The 20,643-nt window shown below is 53.1% G+C and overlaps 2 protein-coding genes across 2 annotated transcripts in view; both read right to left on the bottom strand.

Moving 5' to 3' along the window:
* TIMP2 (TIMP metallopeptidase inhibitor 2) overlaps positions 1-20,643 on the bottom strand; it is a 52,969-nt gene that overhangs the window by 20,877 nt on the left and 11,449 nt on the right. The window lies entirely within an intron of this gene.
* On the bottom strand, positions 1,201-11,449 carry CEP295NL (CEP295 N-terminal like). Its single transcript, XM_043905337.1, has one exon. It carries the CDS (start codon positions 9,141-9,143, stop codon positions 7,467-7,469), a length of 1,677 nt encoding a protein of 558 aa, XP_043761272.1. The 5' UTR covers positions 9,144-11,449; the 3' UTR covers positions 1,201-7,466.

The following is a 20,643-nucleotide window of genomic DNA, read 5'->3' as shown; positions in this document are numbered from 1 at the left end:
GGACGGGCAGGAACTCTTGGGTGTCCCCAGCACACGGTGTGGCCTGGAAGGACAGCACACTTGATCGGCCCGTGTTGATTCAAGTCTCTCCCACACCCCACTGACATGAGTCCTCCCGTGCCTGCGGACCTTATTGGGGAAACGACGGAGGCTAAGAACAAGCCAAGGACATAGTCTGTGGGGAAACCAGACCCCACAAGGAGAACTGCCTTTCCGAAGTTCATTTATTTCACACTGAAATAAACTGAATTGTTTTGCTTGTCTTGCCACGGGCCCAAATGCTCTCTGGAGGAACCCCATATGCTACATATATATCCTATAGGACCTTTCCCAATGGGGCCACTCTGTCAACATGGGCTCCTGACCCAAGAGCATGGTAAACCCATGGATGTTAGGACTTTGACTTGTAGATGTTCATGACCTTGTCCCAACAGACTCAACATTCCTGAATCCCGAGCGCCCAGTGCCAACCCTGGTACAGCTTCCGGGTTAAGAAAAAAATCACAGGTCTGCCTGGAAGAGGTGTGGGCATCTCCAGGATTCGGAAAAACATCCATCTAAATACAAGGTCAAAATCCACCCTGAACCATCTGAACCTTACGTGTTTACTGACTCAAGCTGGCAAGCGTGGCTCGGCGTCCACAGAAGCCACCATCCCCTCCCAGCCCAGTGCACCTACTGTAGCCTCTGCTTGGACCTGGAAGGGGTGCCCAGGGAGATGGCATTAACCAGGACCCCATTGCCCTGCTCTTCAGTCTCGCTCACAGTCGCATGGAAAATGCCCAGTGGTCCCCCTGGTGAGGGACGCACAGCCTGAGAGTCATCTACTGCAGGGGAGGGGTCGGGAAACTTTGGCCAGCACATCGGCCAAAGACCCTTACTGGCCCCAGTCAAGAGTGAGTGGGGGGCCCACTCTGCTGTCATGCCTGGAATGGGAGCCCTGGTTTGAGAGCAGGAGGGTCACCTGGTCCATCTGCTTGTCTCTGGGAAGAATTACACACCAACCGTTTCAGAACAGTTCAGATAGAAACAATTTTCCAGACAGGACCTTGTTGAGTTGCTAAGTCACGTCTGACTCTTTGCAACCTGGTGAACTACAGCACGCCAGGCTTCCCTGTCCTTCACGACCTCCCTGAGTTTGCTCAGACTCATGTCCGTTGAGTCGCGATGCCATTCAACCATCTCATCCTCTGTTGCCCCCTTTTCCTCCTGCCCTCAATCCTTCCCATCATTAGGGTCTTTTCCAATGAGTCAACTCTTAGCATCAGGTGGCCAAAGTACTGGAGCTTCAGCTTCAGCATCAGTCCTTCCTAGCCTCCACTTATCTCAGGCTGGGCTCCAGACCCCCACTCTCCAGGTGTGCTCTGCTCTGCTGGGGTACTTGCGAGGGGGCTGGAGGGTTCCACACTTTTGTCTACACTCACTGGAGAATGGGCACCTCAAGTGTAGACATCTACACCTCAAATCACAGAGCCATCGAAGTCTTTGCTTAATCCCTGCAGCAACATCCCAGGGCTGCCACCTGGGCTGAGGGTCTCTTGTCCCTTTCGGGTGAACACAATGACACTGTAGGCTGGTCGACTTGGCTGAGGCCCCTCAACCTTTGATTGACGAACGTGTCCCAAGTCTCAGGGGGGCATGAAACAGGGGCACCTCCATCCCAGCTGCCACTAAACTTTGAGGCTAGAGTCAGGAGAGTGAGGGGCACCCCACTTCCTGCATCTACCACCCCAGACACACAGTCGGCTGCTCTGCCCTCTGAAAGCTGTAATGGAATGATTATATTTTTTCAGAGCCGTGGTCTGGTATTACTGAAGGATTCCTAACTGCTTGCATGTAACTAAATCATCTCAGGGGGCCGTAGGGTGTGTGGTAAAGACACTGGGAGCCTTGGCAATGGGGCTGCATCTGCTTGTTTGGTGGGGACGGGAGAGGCAAACTTCACTGTCTGGAGTGGCGGGGGTTGGGGGTTGGATGGTGACTTAGAAACAGGGTCGTTGTGCTCACGGACTGCAGACCGCGCAGATAGCCCATGTTTTGGGGCCACGCCCCTCCCTACAGAACAGCACGTGAAAACGGGGTGTGGCTGCAGGTCCTGGGAGATGTCACAGGAATGCATGACGTCAGCGCTGGCCTGATGCCTGGAAGGCCCTGGGAGCATCCAGCCCCACCTCCCCTCCGGCCTCACTGTGCACCCAGCCCTCACCTTCCCAGCGGCCCCTCTGGTGGACACGGCCCTGGGGGCTCTCCCTGGGCACTCAGCTTTGCCTTCCCTGGTTTCAAGGCCAGGCCCCTTTCAGTTGGGCTGGAGGAGACCTCCAAGTTCGTTGCTTTCAGGGAAATGAAGTAATTAGAAACAGTCCTGGGATGCTGCAGGCAACTGAGGATTTCGTCTGTCCCTGCAGCAGCTGAGAGAGACCGGACCCTCCCCCCACCACCAGGTCCCCCAAAGCTTCCCAGACCACCCCAACCCCAAGAGCCAACAGATGTCCAGGGCAGGGCTGGGCTGTCCAGGGTGAGGTCAAGACTTGGCCAGCATGACTCGGGCCAAGGTCAAAAACACCCGGAATGATAACTGCTCAGCGCAGATGTGTTTATTCGGAAATCGAGGGTGGGGCAGGGAGGGTGCAGACAGAAAACAGGAAATAGCAGCACAGCCCCAGCCCGGGTCCATGCTGCTCGTGAGCCTGCTACCTGAGGATCTGCCAGGCCTGCCCTTGTTGCTCAAGATTCTAGCACACACATGTGAGCGGCTGTCCACTGGATGCCCTGTCTCCATGGAGACCAGCTCGCCCATCTCCATTTTCTGTCCGTTTGCTTCGGCTCCCCTGGGGAGCAGGAGAGAAGCATCTCTAGGAGAGCCGTGCCATGCAGACACACGCTGCAGGCCTCACCACTCCGCTTCAAGCTGCCCTCCTGACCACCCCCACCCCCCACCCCAGGACCCAGATGGAAACCCAACTCAAGCCCCACCACCCTTCCTCCCTTCTCGCTGTTGGCCCAGCGGGATCTCATGCCAGAGGCCTTGATCACGGTCTCCGAAGCCTTGGGCTCGGGGCCCTTCCCATTCACGTGCTGCTGAATCATTTGAAAAAAATGCATCCCGCTCCTGGGAGGATTTGCTGAGAACAGTGCGGCTTTGTGGAGGGAACTGCTGCTCTGCACTTTCTCCGCCAAGACCCTGAGGAGGAGCCAAGCTCAGCCCTGCAAACCCAAGCCTGGAGCCCAGAGTGGGGGGCAGGGGCAGAACTGGGCGGGGCAGGGGGCAGCGGGAGGCTGGGAGAGACGTTGGGAGGACTCCCGGCCACCCCCCCCCTTGCTTTCATTCCTCCCCGCCCGCAGGCTGAGGAAGGGCCCAGATGGACAGCAGGCAAAGGTCCCATCCTCACTGGTGGGCCGGGACCTTGGGCAGGTCTCATTTGAGGGTGTGAACACACACAGGGTGCCAGGCGGTGGCTCAGGTCCCCACCTGCGTGGACAGTGCAGCAGCAACGGCCCTGGCGTGGGATGCTGAAGCATGCGGTCTGTGGGCTGACCCCGGCGCTCAGCACTGCTCAGGAGCCAGGGGCAGGGATGGGAAGGCGGGAATCCCAGGACAACAATCCCTGCTGTCAGTGTGGAGGGACCCTGGGTGAGCGGGCTGGGAGGTCACGCGCCCACTCCTCGGCTAGTCCTCATGAGCTTAGCTCCCCTGCCCCTCGGAGCGGGTGGGGTGGGGGGTGCAATCCACCACCCCCCTACCTCGTGTCCAGGCCAGGATGACGGTGGGCTACACTCTGCCATCGACTCTCCAGCCTGTTACAGAGCAAATAGGGTGCAGGCAAGAAGTGGCCGCACCTCATGGCTGCCTCCTACTCACCAGAAGAGGCGCCCCTGCCCCATGCCCCAACTTTAAAAACCTATTTTCCCGTCATTTTACATTTCTGAGTTTCTGGATGTTCTCTTTCACACTGCGACCCGGCACCTGGCTGGATGCGGGAGGGGACAGGCGTGAGGACCCCCAGGGCAGCAGCCATGGAATGTGGGGACACATCCAAAATCAAGGGTGCCCCCCTGGCCCCACCAGGGCAGGACCTGTCCCACCATCTCAGCTGAACTGCTGTCCCTTGTCCCGGCTCTTGTCTGTCACTGCCGGCCCGCACGTGCCCGTGGAGAGTGGACTTTGCGGCAGGTGCCACTGGGGCGGCCTGCCCCGTGCAGATCTCTTGGGCAAACGGGGGGCCTGTCCACCAGCCCATCGGCCACGGAGGCCTTCCCCAGGGGCCGCCATCTGGCTGCAAGGATGTGACCTGACGACCCAGAGTGAAACAGGAACAGGGAAGCTGCCCCAAGTGTGGGGGTGGAAGCACACAACCAGGGGAACGTTCTAAAAGATGCAGTTTCAGAGAGGAAGGGCCCATGGGGGAAGGAGGGAGGACCCCCTAGGAGGAGCCACCGTGTTGGGGTCCGCACTGCCCTCTGCCATGACCGGGTGGACACCTTCCTGGGGGCGCTGCCCCAGGGTCCTTGGCCCCTGGGTCCAGTCGCATCAACATGAGCAACAAGGGGTGAAGGCGGCGTCTTTGGGGACGCTACAGTCGGCCCCTGGGATCCCAAAGAGATCAAAGTGACGGGTGACGCCTCTGTTGGGAACCACGGGAGGGTCGCCTGTCTGGGGGGAGGTGGTCCTGGAGGGCTGTTCCGTTGCTCACATTGCTGGTCCGGGCAAGGGGGTGCTCCAGACCACCCCGCTTCGGTCTTCGGCAGGTCAGGCGGAGAAGGGCAGGGTGTCTCATATAGCTGCCGGGGGACAGTGTGGGAGGGACCGTCCAGGCAGAGATGAGTCACCGTCCACCATGTCTCGCTGCTCTTCCCCGACACCTACTTTTAGCTCAAGTGTGGCCAAGAGGGGACGATTCCTCACCTAGAACACACGGGGCGCAAACACGACCTTTGAAAGTGGAAACAAAAATAACGCACTCAAAGGCAGGCTTGCCCCTTCATTAGACTGTGGCTTCCAGGCCGAGTCAGGAGGACCTCATTACTCAGTGTTTGGGTCCCATCGTGGCTACGGCTTTAAACCTGGTGACCCCAGGGTGGCCCCTCCACACTCAGACTGAGGCAATCCCGTGGCGGCACAGGGAGTTCTGGCTGAGCACCCGCTGAAGGCCTGTGCCCCTCCCCGTGGGGAATCCTCATTTGGCCCGGGAGTGACAAAGCTCTCCCAGCCCCAGGACTTTTGTTTTTATCCACATTGCCTCTGCAGCCCTGACCCATGACTTTCCAGAAGCAGATGAGAGAAACGGGGCTGGGATCAAACATTTTCTCCACTTCAAATGTAAAAGCCACAGACAACAGAGACTCACATGATGGAGACATGAGATGGTGGAAGGGTCCTTACAGAAAACTAATGATTTTAAAACAAAACCAAAAAACAAACAAACAAACCCCCAAAACCCCAAACCAAAACAAACAAACAAGACCAAACACCTTGTAGGATGCCATTACTGCTCCATACAAACATTCAGGGGTTGGGGGCTGGATGCTCAGAGACATGCATCAGGTCACTCACCCCACCTCTCTAAGTAGTCTCCCATCACCATCTAAGTCATTGTGGTCACTTGTTACCTGTATCCTCCACCAGAATATAATATGTCCATGTGTGTGTTCACTGCTCACATCCAGTTTTGTAAGGCAGTGTCTGCCAGTCAGTATTTGCAAAGGAAGAATGGTCCAAGCTCAGGCCAACATTTTCCAGAGGCAAAGAAGAGGTAAAAATGGGAAGAAAAGGAGGAAGTAGACCTTTCCCACATCTCCGTCCCAGCTGGGGTGTCCACACATTCCCAAAGCACTTTCTGATGCCAGGCCTTTTGACCCCAGTGCATTAGGGATGTTGTTCTCGTTTCGGGAACTGGCCCAAAACAAGCAGTGATGGGAAGAAAGCTCAGAGGGTCCCATGAAAACGTGACGCAGTGGCAAAAATGACACCTGCCTGTGAGATGGGCAAACTCACTACACTGGGTCCAAAAAAGCTTCCAAAAGACCACATGTGCTATAACATCCTTTTTATAGGGGTCAAGCGTAAGTAAAGCTGAACAATATAGGGTGTGTTCTGGTGTGTGAAGTGGGGACAGCTCCCAGGTTCTGCGGATACACAATACAGCTAAGGAGGAACAGCGTACAGAAGAGGGGAGGGGCACACAGATAAAGCTGGTTTTCGGCAAATATTTCAGATCTCAGATTTGAATGGTGGGCTCACAAGTGATGATTACACCGTCTATATATGGGCAGGCTGGGGTCCCAACAGACCCTGCCTTCACTCCCTGTTGGTCACTATAGCTAGGCTATGGTGCCAAATATACATATGGTTAAAAAGGCCACAGAAGAGGGGCTCCTACTCAGGACAGCTGAGGTTCCTGGAAGGGAGGGAGGGAGGACCATTTCCTTGATATGCTAAGCCCAGGGGTCAGCTAATGCTGGCTTGAGGGCCACAGCCTGCCTACCCCTTATTTTTGTAAATCAAATCTTATTGGAACTCGGTCACACCCATTCATTTAGTCTATGGCTGCCTTCCAGGCATTGAGTAGCTGCCACAGAGACCATATGGCCAGTGAAGCTTAGACTGTTTACTCTCAGCTCCTTGCAGAAAAGGTTTGTCCACTCTATTCCAATCCCTAAGTATGCAACTGGTAGACAAAAGCCCATCTAGTGTAGGGTCTCCGTGGCTGCTGAGGCTTCTGGGTCAGGCGTAAAGCTGGGAAAAAGGCAACCGATCAGACACCCTGTTCCCCGCCCCCCACCACTGCCAGCCCCAAAGGAGTCTGTAGTGCTGTGTCACTGAGAATCATTTCCCCTTTCTTTTCTTCTCTTTCCTCTTTCTTCCTCTTGCTCCCACCCCCTTCTCTCCCTCCCTCCCGCTTTCTAATATTAAATTTACAAGAATGTTACCAAGTGATGTCCTATGAAATGACGTTGCTTTGAAAAGACTGAAAGATTTTCGTGAAACCTCTCCATGAACGTCTCAGCCACTGGCTAAGCAACCAATGATGTATCTTTTGAAACTGCGCCCGTCTGACCTTGGATGCCCCTCAAAGTCCAGTGTTTATTTGACTAAAACATCTGAAGCACTTAAATGTACCTGGCGTTTCCATCTGCGCTCGCAGTACATGAAAACAGCCTCAGCTCCAGGACACCCCTCTGGGCTAACACTGGCCAGACCCACGTACCGCGCCCTACACGGGTTCTTATTTTCATGCTAAGGATTCTTTCCGAATAGGACTTAGTTTTTGAAGGCAAGTTTGGGAGTGAGTAGGATTTCTGCAGAGGAACTTGCGCCAAAAGCACAGGAGGATGACTGATGGCCCATTTTAAAGAGGCTATGGGTTTCTGAGCAGATGACGCAAATACAATCGCACAGACTTGGGTACCAGTTCCGGCAGAATGCCCAGTTATCAGTGATGTATTTACCATGGGTGGGACTCTCACTTTTAACATATTTTCTGAAACTCCACCAAGCGTTTCCTGGCTTCTTTAAGAAACTGCTTGTGCAACTTGTTTTGCTCTAGAATCTGCTGTTGAATGTCACGGATCATCTGACTATGCCTGTCATCGTCGACGATGGCGGCCGAGGGGGAAGTGGGGCTGCGGTCATACCCGCCTTCCTTCTCCGGGTCTGGAGGGGAGTCAGGCTTCGGCTGAGCCAGACGAGCTTGCCTCTGTTCCCTCCTCCCATCTTTCAGCTCCGTCTGGAGATCGGCCTCCAAGCTCACCTTGGGGTGTTCGACTTGCTCAAGCAAGTCCAGCTGCTTCAGTCTTCTTTGCTCCACCTGCATTTTCTGCTTCTGCATTGATGCCATCAAGCCAACCCTGTCTGCCTGTTCTTGCGGGTGAAGCTGAAGGGAGCCCTGCACCAGCACATCCAGTTGGGGCGGCTCCCATCCGGATCCAGGGCTGCACGAGAGCCGGTCTTTTTCATCCAGAGAGGTTCCTGCCTCGGGAGACCAAAGTGTATTGTCGCTCTTAACCACGCCCTTGGCCATCCTATGGTATTTCTGGTTCTCGAGCTTGCTTAGAAACTTTTGCAAGCTGGTTCTGGACGACGCCAGGTGGGCTTCCATCCCCGCTGAACTTGCGGGCTCCCCGGCGGGCACCACGTGAATCTCTGCATCTCTTTCCGCCTTGTCTCTCTGGCTCTCCCTTCTCCATGCATGCGTCTCCTCCCTGAAGTCCTGATCTTCACCAGGGCTCTGATCCACCCCGGGCTTGAGATCCAGCTGCAAGTTCAGGTGTTTTTTCAGCTTCCTGTTGGTATCAAACAACTCTTCGAAGGCAAATTCCAGCTCTCTCTGCCACCTGCTCTTGTTCCCGAGCTTCGCGGGCGGCGAGGCCCCCCTTCTGTGGGTCGAGCCGACTGGACACAGCTGTTCCAGGTGGTCGGCTTTGCCTTCGGGGCTCTGATCCAGACAGTTGTTTTTCGGGCCTTGACGACGAGCTGGCCGCTTCCCCAGCTGCCTCCTACCCTCCCGGGCTGCGTCACTCTCCCGTTCCTCCAGGCGCTTGATCCCCTCTGTGGCAGCCAAGAGCTTCTCCACGTCTGTCCCGTGACGGCAGCCCCCACCGGTCTTCATGGAAGGCGCTCGTTTTCCTTTACTCCTCTCCGGGGAGCTCAGGGAAGGGGGACACGGGCCTGTGGCTCTGGAGGCCCCCTGCCTCTCTCGGTCCACTGCCCTCCTCCGGGACGTGGCGCACCAGGGCTGCCGTCGGGCCAGCTCCTCCTTGCGTCCCTTCTCTTCCCGCGCGGCCACTCTGTGCTTCCCCTTGGCCCTGGGCAACCTGGCTGCTCCTCGCTGGGCCGAGCCCTCTGAGTTGGGTTCATGGTCCTCGGCCTGTTCGCCCCCCGAGCCCAACAGATGCGCTAAGTACAGCCGCCCCAGGCCTCGAATTTGCTGGTCCAAGGCCTCTGGCCACTCTGCCTTCAGCTCCTCGACCAAGCGCTGGAGTAGCTGGGTCTTCCACTGCTGGGGGTCCTTCTGTCCTCTCTGCGGCTCCAGATCTCCCTTCTCTTGGACCTGCAGCAATCTGTCCGAAAGGTTCTGCCTCGAGAGCAAGGCTTCCTTGTCGGGACTGGGGCTCCGTCGAGCGGCCCTCTCCGAGCTTCTTCGCATGTCGGGGACCTCTGCGGACACAGCTTCGGAGAGAAGGTGGTAGGAGCCGAGAGAGCGGGGGTTCAAGGGCACCAGGGGCCAAGAGGCCACAGGTGCCACGGCTGTTCCGGGTCAAGCCCACCCGGCAGGAAGACGCACAGCGCTGCCCCGAGCGTTCCGAGGAGATCGAGGCCCTGGAGACAAGGCACAAGGGGGACTCTGAGTGTGGGGGGCGGCTAGGGGAGGCAACGCGTCCCTTCAGGCTGCCCTCCTGACCCCCGCCCGCACGGGCCCACGCTCAGCTCCCGAGTTCTGTCTCACACGCCTCCACACAAGACCTGCAGGGCAGCTGTTCTCAGCGGAGGGCGGTTTTGCTTCAGAGGGGCACGTGTGGCCATTTCTGGAGACAGTTTTGGTTGTCACAACTGGGGGAGAGGGGCAGTGCTACAGGCGTCTCGTGGGTGGAGGCAGGGCTGCTATGAAACAGCCCGTGATGCACAGGATGGACGGCCCTGCGACTAGCAGGGACCTGGGCCCCAGTGTCCACAGTGCTGAGGTTAAGACCTCACCTTAGGAGCCGAGTTAGGGCTCAGGTCGGCGGGGGTGTGTGCAAATGCCTGGCCCTCTGGAGGGTGCTACTTATAAATGAAAGGAGGAAGGAGTGTAGGAGGAAGAATCTGGCAAGAAAGGTGTGTGGGTGTGTGTGTGCATGTGGGTGGGGGGAGGTGTGCAGGTGACTACGGATCGAATGTTTGTACTAAAATTCAGTGCAAACAGAGGTTAAGCTGGTGGTATCTCTTTTTTCACATCTCTTTGGCATCAGGCAGGGACATGTGCTCCACCAGACCTTCCTAAAGAAGGACCTGCATTTATACCAGAAAAAAAAGAGTATGGAGCCTGTGGCCACTCACAGCTGATGTCCAAAACCACCATTATTTGTGGGTTACATGAGCCGCCTCCTGGACACTGCAGTTTGAACAGAGCCTGCTTCACCTGTGTAGGATTCCCTTCCCTTCTTTCATCGTAGGGTGCACAGGGTGGAGTCAGGCTGAGCAAATTTTAGCTCAAAGTGATGGTGGTCCCCAAAAATCCCACTGCATCAATTGCAACAACTAATGTGAACTGTGCGGGCTGCCCTCCACTCATCTTTTTTCCAGTAACCCTGGAGGTAAGGAGTTATCAGCACTCCTGGTTCACAGGTGGGGAAACTGAGGCAGGAAGCAACTAAGAAACTTGACCCAGATCATACAGCTGGCAAGCGGCAGCTGCCGCTCAGGTAGACATCTCGTCTTTGACCAATGGTCACACAGCCGGCAGCTTTTGGTAACTGTGATCATGCAGTTAGACACGTGGGAATCTGGTTAATACCATATTCTACCAGTCTGCCAACCCCCATGATAAGCAAGAGGAGAAAGAGAAAGCTAGGGCATTAAACACAATGGTTGAGATTTTCAACCAAAGTGCCACGGCAGTTCAATGGGGGACAGAATCGTTCTTTGTTCATTTTCAACAAATGTACTTGGGACAGTTGGGTATCCACATACAAAAAAGATTAATTTAGGCCCTATCTTACCATATACAAAATTGTATGTCATATACAAAAACTAATGCAAATGGATCACAGACCTTAACGTAAAGTCTAAAGCTACACTTACAAGAAAGCAGAAGTGTAATTTCATGACCTCAGATTGCACACACATTCTTAGATACAACTCCAAGAGCACAAACAATATAAGAAATTGATAAGTTTGGCATCATCAGTATTAAAAATCTTTGCACTTCAAAAGACATTGTTAACAGGTATAAACACAAGACACGGACTGGAAGGAAATACCTGCAAATCACACGCCCAACAAAGGACCTGAATCAGCTGGTATAAACAACTCACACAACCCAGTAAGAAGACAACAAACAATCCAATTTTAAAATGGGCAAAAGGCTGAAATATAGATATCACCAAAGAAGATTTATGTATGGCTAATAAAGCCCATAACAAGATGTTCAACATCAACCCTCACCAGGGAAAGGCAAAATGAAGATACCACTTCGCACCCACGAGGATGGCTAACAATGAAAAAGACAGGCAATGACAAGTGTTGGTGAGGGTGTGGGGACATCGGAACCCTCACAAGCTTCTGGTTCCTGGTGGGGATGCAAAATGCTGCAGCTGTTCTGAAAAGCAGTTTGGCAGTTTTATGCAAAGGTAAATGTATGGGACTTCCCTGGTGGTCCAGTGGTTAAGAATCTGTCTGCCAATGCAGGCGCCACTGGTTTGATCCCTGGTCCAGGAAGATTCCACGTGCCTCAGGGTAACCAAGCCTGCATGCCACAACTAAGAAGCCACTGCAGTAAGAAGTCCGAGCACTGCAACTGGAGAGTAGCCCCTGCTCGCTGCAACTAGAGAAAGCCCATGCCAAGCAATGAAGACCCAGTGCAGCCATAAATAAAAGGTAAAAGTAGATCTACCTAGGTACATGCCCAAGGAAAAGGAAATCATGTCCCTACACCAAGGAAGTGCAGAAAGCTGGAAGTGCAAGGAAGCGCAGAAACCGAGTAACTGTCCCAGCTCACAGGGATGAGCTGGGTTTGAATCTGAGTCCCAAACGTCAGAGACTGAGTTTTTCCTACCCCTAGGAATGGCCACGGGCTTCCCTGGTGGCTCAGATGGTAAAGAATCCGCCTGCAATGAGGGAGCCCTGGGTTTGATTCCTGGGTTGGGAAGATCCCCTGGAGGAGGGCATGGTAACCCAGTCCAGTATCCTTGCCTGGAGAATCCCCATGGACAGAGGGGCCTGGTGGGCTACAGTCCATGGGGTCAGAGAGTCGGACATGACTGAGCAACTGAGCACAACATAGGAGTGGCCACAGGGTGTCCAAACAGATGAGGAGAGACAGAGCTGCGAAGGTCTCTCTGTCTGTCTTGGAAGATGGCTAGAGAGAACAGGGTAAACTGCCCTGCTAACGGGTGACAACCAGCATCACCTGGATGAGCATCTCCCACTCAATCACCCCATTACAGCCCAAGCCAGGTCAGCTGGGGGCAGGCGCCCCAGTGCAGTCCAGCTGGTTTTCCTGGAGACATGCAAATGGGTGAAAACCTGTAACATCCGGATGGTGACCTTGGGGAGAAAGCCCAGAAATTAGTCAGCTCCCTCATCCAGGAACTGAAAACCCTGGAGCAACGGGCAGATGCACCGGGGCCCTCTGCCCACGCCCCCAGCTCCCCCGGGCCCTCACCTCCAAGCCCTGCCCTGCTCGCTGACCAGACCAGAATGCTCTGGGCGTCCGGTTCTCCCTTGGATCTTCTGCTCCTGCTCCCCGAGAGGGGGACAGGCTGGGCTGTGACTGCCACCCTCAATCCCTCAGGAAGCCGCAGCCCCGTCCTTACAGAAGGCCCGCTCAGCACAGCCACCGGGAGGGACACTGGCCCCATTCTCCTCTCACCCTCTGCCGCCCCTGGCGCGCAGAGCCAGCCCTCGGTGGTCACCTGGGCAGTGGCTCAGACGACACTTCAGCCAAGGCAGACCCCCTCCCAGGCTACCGGGAAGCGCCCAGGCTCACAGCAGCCCTCCTGCCTTCGACCCCTCAACGGAGGCTCCAGGGCAACCCCACTCCAACGAGGAGGAACAGTGACCACGAAGCAGGCAATGAGGCTCTGATGCCGGGCAGGCTGGATCAAAGGGTCTCACCTGAGCCTCCTAACCAGGCTTTTGTCACCTCCCCCATCTCCACCCCAGCCCTCCTCCCCAGCACTGTGGTTACAGCCACTGTTCTGACTCAGCCACCTATGTCCCTTCAGCATCTGCAACCAGCCCCCTGGTCTGCAGAGCAAGTCTTCAAGCAGAATGAGAGGTCACCTGCATCACAGTCGCCTGAGCTACTGGCTAAAATGCAGATTCTGGGGCCCTGCCTCAGACTGATGATCCCACCCCAGCCTCAGTGGGAAGAGGGCCCAGGAATGTGCTCGGTTAACCATCTCACCAGAGTCAGTTGGTCGATCCCTGATCTGCAGGCTTGAGAACATTCCAGCAGTTCATGATCTTGCCCCCTTCTCCCCAGCCAGGCATAGCTGGCCAGGCTCCATGCCATCCCAGTGCCTTCGCTGGGCTCAATCCCGTCCTTCTTCCTCAAACAGAACCCCTCCTCATCCCACCCACCCACCTTTCCCAGACCTGGTCTGATTCCTCCTCCTGGACAAGGCGGCCCCTGATTTCCGCAGCAATGAGAAAAATGTTCTGGCTTTTCTCCCAAGACCCACAGACTCAGCGCCCAGGTAACACGGTTTAGCACATTTTCTTTGAAACATTTAAAAATAGATATAAAAGGGCCCCCAATTAGCGGCATGGCCAGCGAGAACATTTCCATGTAATTAAAGCTTACTCTTAAAGTTAAACATTTCTCTGTCTCCTGAGTGTACACAGAAGAGATATAACTTGACCTTTTTAGAACTCTGGATTATCTTTGGGACTACAATATAGAAAATCCCTCAAGGGCTTTTAAGATCTATATGACCCCTCAAAAAACATTTCATTTCTTAATATTCTGAATATTAACTGGAAGAACTGTTACTGAAGCCGAAGCTCCAATACTGTGGTCACCTGATGCGAAGAACTGACTCACTGGAAAAGATCCAGATGCTGGGAAAGATTGAAAGCGAAAGAAGGGGGCAACAGAGGATGAGCTCGTTAGATGACATCACTGACTCAATGGACATGAATTTGAGCAAACTCGGGGAGATAGTGGAGGACAGAGGAGCCTGGCAGGCTGTAGTCCGTGGGGTTGGACACTATTTGGCAACTGAACAACAACAAAAACCATACATAGATGACACAATTCCTCTGAACTAAATGACCCCAGAATATAATTTAAGTCAACTTTTCATAGCTTCCTCCATAGTTGTAACTTTCTGGGGGGTCTGACGGCATCCTATCCCCCTTTTCTCATACGGCTTCTAAACTGCTCTGGACTGACTGGGACTCCCACAAAGAAATGTCTTAAAACTGTGTCTAAAGCCAGAAGAATGAACAGAGTCTGGGGCCCTGATGGGCTTTCCATGAGTCAAATGCATAGGCGTCTGAGTCCAAGTCCATTGTCTCCAAATGTGACGTCCCCAGCACACAATCACCCACAGGGAGACAGAAAATCAGCCATGCTGCTGGAATGCAAGGCTTCAGCTCAGATTTTTCACAGGTTTGAACACCTGGTCAGATCTAACAAGGTCAAGTGTACTGGGAACCCATCGACAACCCACACATGGGTCTCCACGTCCAACTCTGCATGTGCCAAGCGGGAGACCATAGTTCCTAAAGAAGCAAAGCAGGAAATGACAGGGTCTGAGCCAGCTGTGAGCTCAGAGTTGGTAGAGACCTGTGGCCACCAAAACGCCAACGTGATCTCTACCTGTGTTGCTACAAGTGCCAAAAACAAGCAGGATAATGGTCCAGCCCAGCCCCATGAAAAAGGTACTTGGAAGATTATCCATGCCATTCCCACCCCACAGGATGCGTGAGGATCCAAACAAAATAGTCTGGAAGTTTCAAAATCAAAATATAATTATTGAAATTTTTAGGAATTCACCTAATAGAAAATATACACTAGGGCTTCCCTGGTGGCTCAATGGTGGAGAATCTGCATGCCAATGCAGGAGACACAGGTTCAATCCCTGGTCTGGGAGGGTCCCACATGCTGCAGAGCAATTGGGCCCACGCGCCACAACTGCTGAACCTGTGCTCTAGAGTCCAGGAACCACAACTAACAAGCCCACGTGCTGCAACTGCTGAAGCCCAAATGCCTAGAGCCCGTGCTCCGCAACAAGAGAGCCCCCGCGTGAGAAATCCATGCACCAGTAAGAAGCCTGTGCACCACGACTAGAGAAATGCCTCAGCAACGAAGACCCAGAACAGCCTAAATCAATAAATAAAACAGTGCTTAAAAAAAGAAATATGTACTAAATAAGAACGACACATTTACTAGAAAAGGAGAAAACCTGAGCAAGGGAGACGTTCTCTTCCCAGATAAGGTTCAGAAAGACAGAGAATGGTTAAAGGATGAGGAGGGCCTCAAAGTTCAGGAGAATGAAAAAAATAGACAAAAACAGGTCATAGGAAGGAAAGTCTTATGGAACCAAGAATGTGTGGAGGAATGCTTGCAGGTGGTAGAGAAGTCTAGAACAGTACACTCTGGTGGTTCAGAGTATTGAGCAGCTGTGAGACCTAGGGCATGTTTCTTAAACCTAGGTGCCTCAGTTTCTTCACCTGTAAGATGGGGATGATAACAGCAACATCCATCTGGGCAGATGCTCATCACCATCAGAAACACCCACAAGCTTGGCGAGCTGTTTAGAAAAGAGGGTGGTACTTACTGTGCGCGTCTCCAGATGCCTGGACCAGACCACTGAGAACACATTACAGGGAGGCAGAAACTGGCCCAGGTGGAAAGCAGCACTTTCTACAGGGCTGTCTTGAAATCATTGGGTTGAGTTGCTAGGTAGTGACACACCCATCACTGGAAACTTCCAAGTCAAGCCGGGATAAAACAAACATCAGAAAAGTTTCAAACTCCATTTCTCTGAGCTCTAGCCTCTAAAAACACACTTTGTGACACCCCATGTGCTGCCCAGAGTTTCCGTTTTTTGCTCACTTCCCTGCCCCGTTTCCGTTTTTTGCTCACTTCCGTGCCCCGTTTCCGTTTTCACTCACTTCCCAACTCTTCCCTCAGTTAAGTGGTGGTTCCTAAAACCGGCTGGGTGTTAGACCAGCTGTATCAGAATCACCTGGCAAGGAGGTGATTGTGGACAGAGATCATCACTATGAGTCCTGGCCCGGCCCCACCACAGGTTTACCCTGGCGTGGTGTTTGTAAACCTGTATGTTTAACCATCTCCCTGATGCACATTCAGGACCAGGGCAGTTCTAGAAAGCCGAGATGGCCAGGCAGACAACTTCTTAGGAGAACAAGCCTATGTCATTGTGTCTGTTACCTTCCCAACCAGTTTCATTCAGACAGACATGGGCATAGAGTCTTCCAAAATTACGGGAGACCCCAGGCTAGCTGCATGGGGGGCTGCTTATGGCAGATCCAGCTAAATGTCTCTTGACGATGTCAATCGCTTTCCCTCCAACCTTACGACGGGCTACCCCACCTAGGTCAGGCGTCCCCAATGCCAACAACTGTTCTTTTTGTATAATGATCTATCCCCACCCCCAACAACCAACCATATTCACTCCCAACCCTGTCCCACTAGCTTCCACTGTCCATCTTCCCCAGTCGAACTGAATTGGTGCAGAGCCCCGTGGCGCCAAGGACTTTCAGTTAGCCTCTGGACATGTGGCCTGGATATCCTTATTGGCCCACTTCCTAGGGCCCCCTTCAGAGCCTCACCAACCACTGGGCACAGAAAGAACCCCACCCCCACAATGGATAAGGTGGCGGACCCAAGAACCTCGGCCCGGGGTGGTCTGCATAGGGTTTCCGGGGCCCACTGACCAAAGTTGGCTGGAATCGCAGCTCCCCACCTTCGCCAGCAGCCCAGCACCCGCCCTAGCTGGTGAACTCTGGCAGCCGCTGCCATGGAAACGACAGAGCTGCCGTGCTGTGACATCAGAGCAGGGGTGAAGTCAGGGACAGTGACGAGCCAGCCAGAGCGCAAGCACCTGTCCACACACCGGTTATGGGTCCACTGATCACAAAAGATTTGGCTTCAACGGCTGGGGCGATGAGCAGCATGCGTGCATGCTAAGTCACTTCAGACATGTCTGACTTGTTCTGCAATCCTATATGGACTGTAGCCCGCCAGGCTCCTCTGTCCACGGGATTCTCCAGGCAAGACTACTGGAGTGGGTTACCACTTCCTTCTCCAGGGGATCGTGCCAAACCGGGGATTGAACCCATGTCTGTCAAGTCTAAATGCACTGGCAGGCGGGTTCTTTGCCAATAGCGCCAGCTGGGAAGCCCTCGGTAATGAGCAGAGGGATGGCAGAGGGGCACCATGAAGATGCCTGTTGAGAGCATGCTTTTGATGTTTAAAGACGGCCTGGCAGGGAGAAAACCCTTCCTGTTCCAGCTTGACAGCATGGTCACAGTGGTCCTCATCAGGGCGTCTCTCTTCTGAGCTGTGGCACCTCAAGGTCAGGGCTCCCTGACAACGCTGGCCACCCCTCCCCCCACGGGCAGGGCGCTGGTCCCACTCGGGCTGGGGACGTTTGCCTCTCCAGGATCCACTGCTGAGCGGAGCTGACTGGAGGTGGGGGGAGGGCATGCTGGCCTGGGGCCCCCACTGCACACCCAAATTAAGAAATCATACATGCCTGACCTCATGGCTAGGATTAAGAGCACACTCTCCACAAATTTGACAATTGAGAACTTTAGTTTGGGGGATGTGATATTGGTACTGAGATGTCAAAGCAACCGATCTCAGGGTTTCATTTCTTGAGAAAGTCAACAGCAGGAACTTGGAATCTTGGGAGCAGAGCGGATCCAAGGATGAAACTCTTTTGTGTGGGGCTGGAAGGGTTCTGGAGAGGTCATCTGGTCCCTGACCTGGCATGTGGTGGGAGGAATTCTGCCCCTGAACCCCTCAACTACAGACCACCCCACCCACTCTTTGGGCCCCTCTTCCAGGCCCCCTAGATACAAAACCTTGTGTCTCTTTCTCCTCCCCCAGAGCATACTCAGCCCCCAGAGTCTTAGCCTCTTCTCAGCAAGGTCATGGACACTCACCTTCAGCATGGGACAAGTTTGGAGTGGGGTCGGGGGGAGGGCAGATAACATGACTCAAACCTACAGCCTGTGAGGCCTTTGATGGCATTCCAGAATGTCCCAGCACAGCCACCACTGCCATCCTCTTCCAGATGTTCCTGCACTGAAGGCATTTCTCCCAAGCCCAGGCTCTCCCGACACCACCTTAGTGATTCCAAGAACACGGTTCCCATCCTCTGGATGAACCTGCTCTGCTCACTGGGCCATTCTTCATGGGGCCCATCGCTGAACGTGGACCAAACCAGCTTTAAAGTCTGGGCCCCATTCCTACTGTTGCCCACAGTCAGACCCATCCTTCAGTAAACTCTGACTTTAAAAGCAACACATGTCATTCAAGTTCAACACAGAAAAATTAGAAAACCATACTTGCAGAAGCAAGTCTAATTCCTCCTCCTTTACCTGAACATTTTAGAATTCAATAAAGAGTCCTTGGGGACTCCAGAGTTAAGACTCTGTGCTTTTACTGCAGGGGGTGCAGGTTCTATCCCTGGTCAGGAACTAAGATCCCACATGCTGCTCAGCTTGGCCAAAAAAAAAAAAAAAAAAAATCTGCAACCTTTGGTCCTGCAGAGCATCTGTGGCTGTGATGTATCTGACCACTGCCCTGCTGCTATATCTAACACTGAGATAAGCATGATGGAGGTGAGCATCCTTGTGATGAGATGCTAGCACACGTCCTTTATTATTTTCTGCAGAAAAATTTCTAGAGTTGTTTGATCAAAAGGGAGACTTATTTTCTCCCTTTCTTTCTTTTTCTTGAAGTATAGTTGACTTGCAATATTGTGCTAGTTTCTGGTGTACAGAAAAGTGATTAAACTACACATTCTTTTTCATATTCTTTTCCATTATGATTTATTACAGAATATTGAATATATCCCTGTGCTGTACAATAGAACTTTGCTTTATATATAGCGGTTTATATAATCTATCTTTCCACCCACTTTCCCCTTTGGCATCCATGTTTCCGTTCTATGTCTGTGAGTCTGTTTCTGCTTTGTAAGTAAGTTCATTTGTATCATATTTGAGACTTCACATATAAATGACATCCTATGATATTTGCCTTTCTCTTTTTGACTTATTTCACTTCGTATGATAATCTCTAGGTCCATCCGTGTTGCTGCAAATGGCATTATTTCATTCTTTTTTATGGCTGAGTAGTATCCCATTGTATGAACAAACCACATCTTTATCCATTCATCTATTGGGCATTTAGGTCGCTTTCATGTCCTGACTATCGTGACTAGTGCTGCTCTGAACACTGGGGTGCATGTATCTTTACAAACCAGGGCTTCTCCAGATACAAGCCCAGGAATGAGATTGCTGGCTCATGTGGCAACTCCACGTTTAGCTTTTTAAGGAACCTCGACAGTGTTGTTCATAGCGGTTGTACCAATTTACATTCAAGGGGAGACTTATTTTTAAAGTTGTAGACCGGCGGTGTCAAAATGTCCTTCAAACTTCTAAACTGCTCAGGTTAAGACAAAACACACCCACCTAGAGTCAGCCCTTCCAAGGACAACACACTTCTTGGCCACGTGGAACAGAGCAATGGAAAGGCTGTAGCTGTGACGTCCAACCTGTTTCCAGAGACTTGAGCCAGGTTCTGGCTCATTAGATTCCTGGCACCGCGTTGACCACGAGACCTTGGGTGAGTCATCGACTGTTCCCCATCCAGACAGGGGAGGACACCTGCCTGACCTACCACCTACCTCATGAGTCCTTGTCAACAGGAAGAGACAGAAGTCCTTTTGCACCAAAAGGTTGTAGTTTTTACGTAAGGGACTTCTGATTGGCAACTATTTGCCGGTCATTTTACCCTGCCTTCCAGAACTGGCGCACAAGAAATAAACACCTCCTTAAACGTGTTCCTTTGTTCCCCAGTGTTAGTCGCTCAGTCGCGTCTGATTCTTTGTGGTCCTATGGACTGTAGCCCGCCAGGCTCCTCTGTTCATGGGATTCTCCAGGTAACAATACTGGAGTGGGGAGCCCATTTCTTCTCCAGATCTTTCCAACTCAGGGATTGAACTCAAGTCTCCTGCACTGCAGGCAGATTCTTTACCGTCTGAGCCACCAGGGAAGCCCCCTCCTGGAGCCAATGGGCCCGAGAGGCCAAGATGTCACAACAAGAGAATCAGAGACCAGCCGTGCTCATCACTTCTCTGCTCCAAGGCCTCTCTTCCTGAGACACCTGGTTTCTGTCTGGGCAGAGCCTGGCGGGGCCATTTCTCCCAGGGGCTCCTGAGGATTGAAGGGTAAATGCTGGAGGGGCTGCAGAGACAAGCCCCCAGGAGAGAACTGTGTTTGCCCTCAAAGCTGTCCTGTCACAGGGTCAACAGTCCTTCCGAAAAGGGATGCTTCCCTGGGAGTGGAAAAATCCACACGGACCTGAAGTCCATGAGTCTATTCTCCCAGCTACACAGAACACTGTCTAATATTTATTTTTATTTATTTATTTGGCTGTGCCAGGTCTCAGCTGCAGCATTTGAACTCTTGGTTGTGATATGTGGGTCTAGTTCACTGACAAGGGATTGAACCCTGGTCCCTGCACTGGGAGACTCCATGCTCCCTGGGGGTCCAGCGGCCACCAAGGAAGTCCCTGGAGAGCTGTTGACAGCCTCCTGGACTCCAGCGCCTGGGGCACCCGCTTCATTGTGTGTGCGCAAACGCTCTAGACATGGGGCCCTGTAGGATCATTCCTATGCATCTCCATGTCTAATGCATTCCTGGCATCCTTCCCTCCCAGTCCTTGTTCTTCACTACCTCAC

This window comes from Cervus elaphus, chromosome 5 (assembly GCF_910594005.1).
Source record: "Cervus elaphus chromosome 5, mCerEla1.1, whole genome shotgun sequence".
Taxonomy (NCBI): domain Eukaryota; kingdom Metazoa; phylum Chordata; class Mammalia; order Artiodactyla; family Cervidae; genus Cervus; species Cervus elaphus.
Note: the sequence above shows the minus strand (reverse complement) of the source record. Positions and strands in the feature narration are given on the sequence as shown.

Coding starts and splice junctions, on each gene's coding strand:
- CEP295NL (XM_043905337.1), bottom strand. CDS start 9,143: ATGCGAAGAAGCTCGGAGAGGGCCGCTCGACGGAGCCCCAGTCCCGAC.